This window comes from Protobothrops mucrosquamatus, unplaced genomic scaffold, assembly GCF_001527695.2.
Source record: "Protobothrops mucrosquamatus isolate PMUCROS unplaced genomic scaffold, P.Mucros_1.0 scaffold1217, whole genome shotgun sequence".
Classification (NCBI taxonomy): domain Eukaryota; kingdom Metazoa; phylum Chordata; class Lepidosauria; order Squamata; family Viperidae; genus Protobothrops; species Protobothrops mucrosquamatus.
This window is the reverse complement of record NW_015387425.1, coordinates 269242-278663: the sequence shown is the minus strand read 5'-3', so window position 1 is coordinate 278663 and position 9422 is coordinate 269242. Positions and strand designations below refer to the sequence as shown.

The 9422-nt window shown below is 47.6% G+C and overlaps 1 protein-coding gene across 1 annotated transcript in view; it reads left to right on the top strand.

The window, feature by feature from the left end:
* Positions 1 to 1282: 1282 nt before the first annotated feature.
* PRKAR1B (protein kinase cAMP-dependent type I regulatory subunit beta) overlaps positions 1283 to 9422 on the top strand; it is a 61767-nt gene continuing 53627 nt past the window's right edge. The window contains exons 1-2 of the mRNA XM_015820921.1: positions 1283 to 1471; positions 8756 to 8926. Of these exons, the coding sequence (XP_015676407.1) occupies positions 1286 to 1471; positions 8756 to 8926 (357 nt within the window). The 5' untranslated portion in view covers positions 1283 to 1285. The remainder of the gene's footprint in view (positions 1472 to 8755; positions 8927 to 9422) is intronic.

The following is a 9422-nucleotide window of genomic DNA, read 5'->3' as shown; positions in this document are numbered from 1 at the left end:
CTCTCTCCATCCTCATTCCCTCCTTCTCCCAGCAACAACGGCTCAGATTTAATTCTGCACAAAAGAGCTGTTGCTGATGGAGGGAAAGGACCAACGGTTTATAGGGGGGAAAGATCTGAAGGTTTTTCTTCCCTTTCCATACAGTTAACAAGGGACAACAAAGGCAAGCGTAGGGAAAATTCCTTGCCCTGCCATTTCAAAATAATATAATAATAATAATCAGGCTGGACAATCCTGGGTTGCTCTTTTGAGAAAAAGGGTGCTTGTTTTTTGTTTTTGCAAAAAAACAAAAAAACAACAACAACAAAGCAAACCAAAAACGAAACAGGAATCTCCTCATTCTGAAGACAGCAGAAAACCTTGGAGAGAATTGAGTCGAAAAATTTAATTCTGATCCTGCCCACTAAGATTCAGTGGAAGGCTGACTGGGGAAGACGTGTTTGGGGTTTTTTTTGTTTGTTTTTTTCAGGAGCCTTGACCATCTTCCAAAGACAGGGTCCCTGTGAGCTGAAAGCCTTTGGAATCTTGGATTCCAAATCCCTGCACGGACGAGGTTGGGGAATCTGCTTTTCCTCTCTCGCCAATTCCAGGGGGTGTCACAAAACCTTTCTGTTTTGGACCGGCTTGCCGTCCGAAACATCGCAAAAAAGGTAGAAAGCATTGGTAGAAATCCACGTAAGAAATTCAGCTTGCTGGCCCCAGTGAGGAAGAGGTGGCTTCCCTCCCATTGAAATAACCATGTTTTTTCGGGAGGTAACGCTACAACAGATCTGGGGGCTGGATCTGCCCACCAACTGAGGCAGGGGGATACGCATAAATTTTGCTAAGAATATGATGACCGTGCAGCAGTTTGAACCAGAGGGTAGATTCTGAGGCCTCAAAGCAGGGGGGAAAAAATCCAATTTCTATGAGCCCCTATTCTTATGTTCCCCAACTTTCAGTGGCAAGTCTGTCTCGCAGGAGGGATGATGCCTGCAAAAGCTGTGGGCTTGGGGCTCCCAGGCTGTAGGAATGAGAGAGGCTTGGATAAACGGAGGCTGCATTTTTAGCAAGCCTCTGAGAAAGAGATTTGTAACCCATGGAGCATTTGCGATGTGACGCTTTGGTGCTCCAGCGCTTTGGGGGAGATCATGCATGATGTGCTCCAGATGATTGCAAAGAGCTGGAAGGGGGTGGGTGGGTGGCTTTTCCGTCGGAGGAGATGGATGTCATCCCTCTTCTCACATCCCACCTCCTCCTCCTCCTCCTCCTCAGTCAGGGTTGTCATCCGTTGACCCTCACCAAGATGGCGGCCGCTTCCTCCTCTGGTAACGGAGGAGGAGAAGACGACGAGAGCTTGAAAGGATGTGAACTCTATGTTCAGAAGCACAACATCCAGCAAATCCTGAAGGAGTGCATTGTGAACCTCTGCATTGCTAAACCCGACCGGCCAATGAAGTTCTTGCGGGAACATTTTGAGAAACTGGAAAAGGTAAACGGGACTTTCAAACGGAGGGGAGGGGGGAACGCTGGGATGCTGGTATTTATTTCTTATTTTTGTTAAAAAAAAATAAAAAAATAAGAAAAGAGTAAAGGTTTTGTCTGACATTGAGAAGCTGCTTCCTACGGAGTCAGATCAAGGGAACTGTTTGCTAAGGTGGGTGGCAGGCCCCCCAGGTTTGCGTTGCTAAGCAAGGTACTTTGGTTGTGAGCTTCGCCCCCGTTTTACGACCTTTTTGGCCACACGTCTCGAGGGAATCATCGCTGCAGTTGTTAAGTTGCTAACGTGGTTGTGAAGTGAATCTCGGCGTTCCCATTGAACTTGGTTTGTCAGAAGGTCGCAAAAGGGGGTCACTTGACCCCGGGACACGGCAACCGTCATAAATAAGTCATCTGGAGGGCACGGATAAACCTCCAAACGGCCTCAATGACTCTCAGAAAAAGTGCAAATGACCAGATGAGTGCAAGCAATATAAATCTTTCAAGTCTCCACCATTCAGTCAGAACCGAGGAAGCCTCCTGGATGGGAAGCGAAACGTCTTCTAGCAAAACAAGAAAGTCCAGTTGCCTTTGAAAAGAAAGCACCTTTGGGATAACAGAGGAAGTGGCGTCAAAAATACCAGCCCTGATGTCACTTGCTAGATGTCACTCTAAAAAGAAAAATAATAGATCTGCTTGATCTGGTTTAGCTCTTGAGGATCTATATTCTATAGTATGTGATTGATGTGGCAATAAGGCACCAGGGTAGAAAGCAGGCAGTTGTGCGTTCAAGTCCCACTTTAGGTGTGAAAGCCACCTGGGTGACTTTGGGCCAATCGTCAGGAGACGGTGAGTTCTAGTCCCGCTTTGGCCACCAAAACCAGCTGGGTGACTTTGAGCCAATTGCTTTCTCTCAGCCCAACCCACCACACAAAGTTGTTGTTGTTGTGGGAGAAATAAGAGAAGAAAGATGTGTTGGATATATTCGCCGCCTTGAGTTATTGGTTAAAAATAATACAAAGCAGGATACGAATCCATGAATAAAATGAGGTTACGGATTATTAGGCGAGCAGTGAGCTGATTGTGACCTGACTTTTCCTAGGAGAACCTTCAGCCAATCAAGCTCCAGGCCCATCACCTCCCATGGAGGTTGGTGGGAGGTTGCCTTGGACTGTATGACCCCAAAAGGCAAGAACATCTGCCTGGAACATCACAAGAAGTATCGTATCCAAGACTCCAGAGTGTTGTGGTAACTGAGGATCGGACAAGCCAAGCAGCGGATTGGGTTCGGTTAGGCAAGGGATGAACGAAACGGATAGGAGTAGCTCCCCTCTCCTCTGTCAGATAGGATGAGGTCCAAGCGTGCCCATTCACATGGGCATCTTTGCAGTGCATCATGGTCACTCCCTTCCCCTCCCCCCTTCCTCTGATCCACTCTGCCAATCAGCCTTTGGGTTGATCAGTTTTGCCAGCAAGAATCGAATTGCTGATGGCACCCCACGTGTTTTCCACCAACTACTTGTTCTTGTGGATTGGAGGGGAAAATGTGCAGGGGTCCTGTCCCTGTAGACCAGGGGGTCTTCAAACTTGGCCCTTTGATGACTTGTGGACTTCAACTCCCAGAATTCCTCGTGTCTGGCTGAGGAATTCTGGGAGTTGAAGTCCACAAGTCATAAAAGAGCCAAGGTTGCCTACTCTTCTTCTTCTTCTTTTATTTCTCTTTATCTCATGCATGCGTTGCGTGCGCGGGCGTGTGTATTTCTTCCTGGGAATGCCCAGTCTTGAAACCCAACATCCCAGCATGAAAAAGAAAGAAACATGTTGAAAACGAAGTCCCAGGGAGCCATGCCAAACGAAGACAGTGAGAAAATGCTGGAGGGTTCCATCCAGGTCAATGGAGCAGCTCACGGGGACCCAGAAAACACAGTCAAAGGGTCCATGAACATCCAAGGTCCGGCCAGCAATTTCGCAGGGAAGTCCGTGACGGGCTCCATGCACTTCAGAGGAGGCAAAACGCTGATGGCCTCCATGCATATCAAAGGGCCAGCATGTGGGGCCTCAGGGTCATCTCTGACAGGGTCCCTGAGGGTCAACAAAGGCTTGGCGACTGGTCCTTCGGTGCACAAGGCAGAAAGCTATGTAAGTTTCCGGAAACCCTGAGAAGTAAACCAAGGCGGTTTCTTCTGGGTGCCTCTCACCTTGCTGGAAAATCCCGTACGGCCTGTGTAGAGGTAGTCCTTGGCTTATGACCACAATTGAATCCCAAATTTCTGTCACTAAGCAAGTCAGTTCTTAAGTGAGCCCACTTTCTGGGTTTCTACATGTAGTCCTCAACTTATGACCACAACTGAGCCCCAAATTTCCATCGCTAAGCAAGTCAGTTCTTAAGTGAGCCCACTGTCTGAGTTTCTACACGTAGTCCTCGACTTACGACCACAACTGAGTCCCAAATTTCCATCGCTAAGCGAGATAGTTCTTAAGTGAGCCCACTGTCTGAGTTTCTACACGTAGTCCTCAACTTACGACCACAACTGAGTCCCAAATTTCCATCGCTAAGCGAGATAGTTCTTAACTGAGCCCACTGTCTGGGTTTCTACACGTAGTCCTTGACTTACGACCACAACTGAGTCCCAAATTTCCATCGCTAAGCGAGTCAGTTCTTAAGTGAGCCCACTTTCTGAGTTTCTACACATAGTCCTCGACTTATGACCACAACTGAGTCCCAAATTTCCATCGCTAAGCGAGTCAGTTCTTAAGTGAGCCCACTTTCTGGGTTTCTACATGTAGTCCTCAACTTATGACCACAACTGAGTTCCAAATTTCCATCGCTAAACGAGACAGTTCTTAAGTGAGCCCACTTTCTGGGTTTCTACACGTGATCTTCAACTTACGCCCACAGCTAAGTTCCCAATCTCCGTTGCTAAGCGAGGCCGTTCTTAAGTGAGAGTTTCGCCCCCTTGTATGAGCTTTCTCGCCACTTTCTTGAGAAGTGAATCCCTGCAGTGGTTAAATGAGTAACGTGCTCGTTAAGAGAACCCGGCTCCCCCCTGTTGACTTTGCTTGTCAGAAGGTCGCAGAAAGGGATCACGTGACCCCCCGGGACGCTGTGACCATCTTAAATTCATGCTATTTGCCAAATTTTGATCACGCGACCGAGGGGACGCTGCAACGTAAGTGTGAAAACCGGTCTTCAGGCTATGATTGAAAGTCTCTCTTCCACCCTGTTTGGCCTCCAGTCTCTCTGGTGTTATCAGAATTGTCAATGTTTGCTTATTAAGATGGTGGGATGGTTGAACCCGGTTGTAGGACTTCAATCTAGGCTGAATCTCAAGCAAGGCCCTCTTGGCGCCCAACAGGCTTTGGGTTGGTCCAACATGTTCAAGGAATGGAAGTTCATCCCCCGTCATAGCTGTACTTGTGAATGACAGATGTCATTCATTCCCGCAGAGACGTGGGCTGTCATGGCAACTGTGTGTGAATCTCTCTCTCTCTCTCTCTCTCTCTCTCTCTCTCTCTCTCTCTCTNTGTGTGTGTGTGTGTTTGTGTATTTGTGAAGGATGGACGACGTTCCTTTGACAGGGAATTTTCTGAAAAGATTGGCAAGAATCCACTTTTGAGAAGCGGTCTTTCAGGGGGAAAGATTTATTCATTATGCCTTTCCCGAGACCCGGTACAGGAATTTAGGGGTGAGGGATGAATGTGTGCGTGTGTGTGTGTGTGTGTGTGTATCCCTGGCAAAGGGCTTGGGGGTGTCTGTGTGTTTAAAGTCCCCTGTTCTATGGAATGTGCTTTTTGTTTTTCTTTTGACAAGTTTAGCTGTGGATCCTGGTGTGTACTTGAGACTTGTGGGCTTCCGACATTGGAGACAGGAGCTTGTGTGCCTAGCAGTAAATTAGCAATGCATAGAAATGCTAGCCTGTCTCTTATTTGCACCAGCTGACAGCGGAGTTGTGTGTAGCAGAGATGCTCTTGTAAAGAGACGGGGGCGGAAGAGAACTATATGGTAACTTGTTTTCTGTCTCCTATCTGAAGGGGGGTGGAGGTTGAAGACCCAGCTAAGGGTTAATCCTGGTGCAGCTTCTAGAACCTTTCTCCTCTCCTTCTGAAGGATGCCTTCTTCTGCTATTTCACCCCGTACTTTGTAAGAGCCATTGATTTTTTCCCCCCCCCCTTCGGTTTGAATATTTTATTTCCAGCTTTTCAAGTCCGACGTTCCCTTAGAGGGACCGAGGTTTAAGCTCATCCATTTCAACGATGCTTGTTCTCCAGGGAGGACCTTGCAAAGTGTGTTTTGAATCAAAGGGGGGGGGTGTAGGAGCTGGGGATGCTGAGTAGCTAGCTGATCATCACTGGAGGGAAGGACATGAGCAGAAATAAGGATGACGGTCTTGACGAGGCACCTTCGGTTGCGTGCAGGAGTCCTTGGCAAGGAAGGGTTCACAATTTGAGGTCAACGTACCTATGACACGGGTCTTTCCAGATATTAGAAAGCCGGATGCTAACTCTGCAGTATTTTTCCACCTGGAAAACCTCCTATGCAGAACGGAGAGATTATTTTTTTTCTTCCCCCTTGCAATAACGTGGCTTCTCGGCTTCAGGGAGCTGGTAAAGCCTTCTGCATTTCTGGATCGTGGACCCAAGCCAGCTGAATCCCAACTGTCCCGTCCTTCCGATGACGGAGCTGCCTTGAGAGGGTGGGGAGAAGAGGGGTTTTTTTTGAAGATGAGGAGGTGTGTTGCCATTTGGCAGTTGCACAGAATTGGGATGGGCAAGGCCCTTCCTGAGGGCAAATCAGGCAGCCCGGAGGCTTTCTACCCCTCTGCTCGGCTGTGGCTTCTGGAAACATGGTCGATGTGGCGGGTCAGCGGTCCTTAACTGCAGTGACAAAGGTATGGCTTTCCTTTATCCCCATGGCTTCCTCAAAAGTGATGCTGTGGTGTCACACCCCTGGACTTCTTGGAGAGTTGTGCGTGCCTGAGCATGCGACGCTGTCATTGGTGGATCCCTAAGAACGATGTGCTGAACTTGGTGTTCCTCACAAGTTTTCTTCTGTTGTGCAAGAGTCTCATAGTTTTTGGCTTCAGTTTTGGAGGCTTTGAGAAGGTCTTTAGGGCTTCCATGGGGGCAGTTTGAGCTGACTTTCTCGTTGGGAGCCTGGCGTGATGGCTTTCTGTTCCGCCTTTTTTTCTCTGGCTTCTTCTGGGTTGCCCATAATTCCCAGAAGCGAATTGTAAACTCGTAGAATGATGGCGTGGGAAGAACATGGAACGTAGAATGCTAGGGCTGGAAGAGGACCTCAGAGGTCTTCTAGTCCAACTCTTCACTCAAGGCAGGAGAACTTATACCATCCTGGTCAAATGGTTGCCCAATCTATTTCGGGCCTCAGAGGTCTTCTAGTCCAATCCTCTGCCGGGGAATTTAGTGAATAGTGGAACATGTTGAAGAGTCTTGCATAGCATCATAAGATATCTCTGAAGGCTTCTTTTGGGGTGTCTGTTGTGATTCCTCACATCTGGAAAAAGGATGGTGTGAATTTAGATTAAGCATTTAGGATTACCTAGTACCCATTTTGGGGACATTCCATGGGGAAGAACTATTCTGATCTATTAATGTACATTTCCTTCATGAGATAATCATAGAAATTGTTCCTAATGAGAACGTTGAACATGGATGATCCATGGAACTTTTGGGAAGGTGCTACTGCATTAAGAAGCAACTCAAGGTGCTTCTCTTAATTTCTCTCATTACCTTGAATGAGCAAATCATAAGTCATTTCCTGACTCCATATGACCAGATGATTAAGATGACAATTAACCACATGTCACTGATATCGGATCTCTTTCCTCCTCCGCAGCCTTCTATTTAATAGACACATTTCCTAAATTATCCTCTCAGTGTAATATGAGAGCAGTAAAAAGACTTGGGAGGGGTCTGGCGTGACCACACATGGCGCAACAGTGCATTGTGAAGCCCAGTTGGGTGCTATGCAGTGTTGGTTGTTCCCAAAAACTATGTGAAAAGCAAAATGGCAGGTGGTGGGATAGATGGATGGACAAACATCTCCCCGTCTATTGTTCAGCAGTGTTTTGGTATTTGGGGGAGACACCTCATTGTTCTCCATCAAAAAACGGTGAAAAGCAAAATGGCAGGTGGTGGGATAGAAGGATGGATGGATGGACAAACATCTCCCCATTTATTGTTCAGCAGTGTTTTGATATTTGGGGGACACCTCATTGTTGTCCATCAAAAAACTGTGAAAGGCAAAATGGCAGGTGGTGGGATGGATGGATGGATGAATGGATGAATGGTTGGATGGATGGATGGATGGACAAACATCTCCCCATCTATTGTTCAGCAGTGTTTTGATATTTGGGGGGACACCTCATTGTTCTCCATCAAAAAAACTGAAAAGCAAAATGGCAAGTGGTTGGATGGATGGATGGATGGATTGATGGATGGATGGACAAGCATCTCTCCATCTATTGTTCAGCAGTGTTTTGATATTTGGGGGAGACACCTCATTGTTCTCCATCAAAAAAACTGAAAAGCAAAATGGCAAGTGGTTGGATGGATGGATGGATGGATGGATGGGCAAGCATCTCTCCATCTATTGTTCAGCAGTGTTTTGATATTTGGGGGGACACCTCATTGTTCTCCATCAAAAAACTGTGAAAAGCAAAATGGCAGGTGGTATAGAAGGATGGACGGATGGACGGACAAACATCTCCCAATTTATTGTTCTGCAGTGGTTTGGTATTCGGGGGACAGCTTGTCTTTGAAGACCCTGGGAAATCCTGTAATAATTTACAGTCTCTACTATTATATCAAGAATTGGAAATGGAAACTAGAGACGGGACGATGACTCACAACTATTTGTTTATCAACTGATAGAGGTTACAACGGCATTGAAAAAGTGGCTTGTGATTGGTCCTTGCACTTCGGGTTGATGGATGGCACCATTCCCAGGGTCACGTGATCATCATTTGGGTGCTTGGCAACTGGCGTGTTATTTACAGTGGTTGCCGTGTCCCTGGACCGTGTGATCACCATTTGTAAGCAAAGCCAATGGGGGAGGGGGGGAAACCGGGTTTGCTTAACGACCAGGCGATTCACTGTGACTCTCTTAACAACCGTGGGCAAACTAGTCATAACATTGGGCACGACTCCCTTAGCTGCCTCGCGGAGCAATGGGAAATTCCTGTTCCTGATTGTGGTCGTAAGTTGAGGACTGCCTGCGGGAACTCTATGGCTCTAGTAGAAGTAGGGAAATCTATCCAGCTTTCTTTCCTCTTCACAGGAAGAAAACAAACAGATCCAGGCTTGGCAGAAATCCAGCTCTCAGTCAGATTCTCACGACGATGAAGTTTCTCCCCCACCACCCAACCCGGTGGTCCAAGCCCGGCATCGAAGGGGAGGGGTCAGTGCTGAGGTCTACACCGAAGAAGATGCAGTGTCTTATGTCCGGAAGGTAATGTTATTTATGCGGGGACGTTTGCTATAAATGACGCATGGACATTGTGTTTTAGGAGACATCCAAAGCTAACTGGGTGTAGCGTTAAAGTGCTGGTCTAGAAAGCAGGAGATGGCGAGTTCTAGTTCTGCCTTAGGCAGGAAAGCCACTGGGTGACTTTGGGCCAATCACCAGGAGACGGTGAATTCTAGTTCTGCCTTAGGCAGGAAAGCCACTGGGTGACTTTGGGCCAATCACCAGGAGACGGTGAATTCTAGTTCTGCCTTAGGCAGGAAAGCCAGTGGCTGACTTTGTGCCAATCACCAGGAGACGGTGAATTCTAGTTCTGCCTTAGGCAGGAAAGCCACTGGGTGACTTTGGGCCAATCACCAGGAGACGGTGAATTCTAGTTCTGCCTTAGGCAGGAAAGCCACTGGGTGACTTTGGGCCAATCACCCAGGAGACGGTGAATTCTAGTTCTGCCTTAGGCAGGAAAGCCACTGGGTGACTTTGG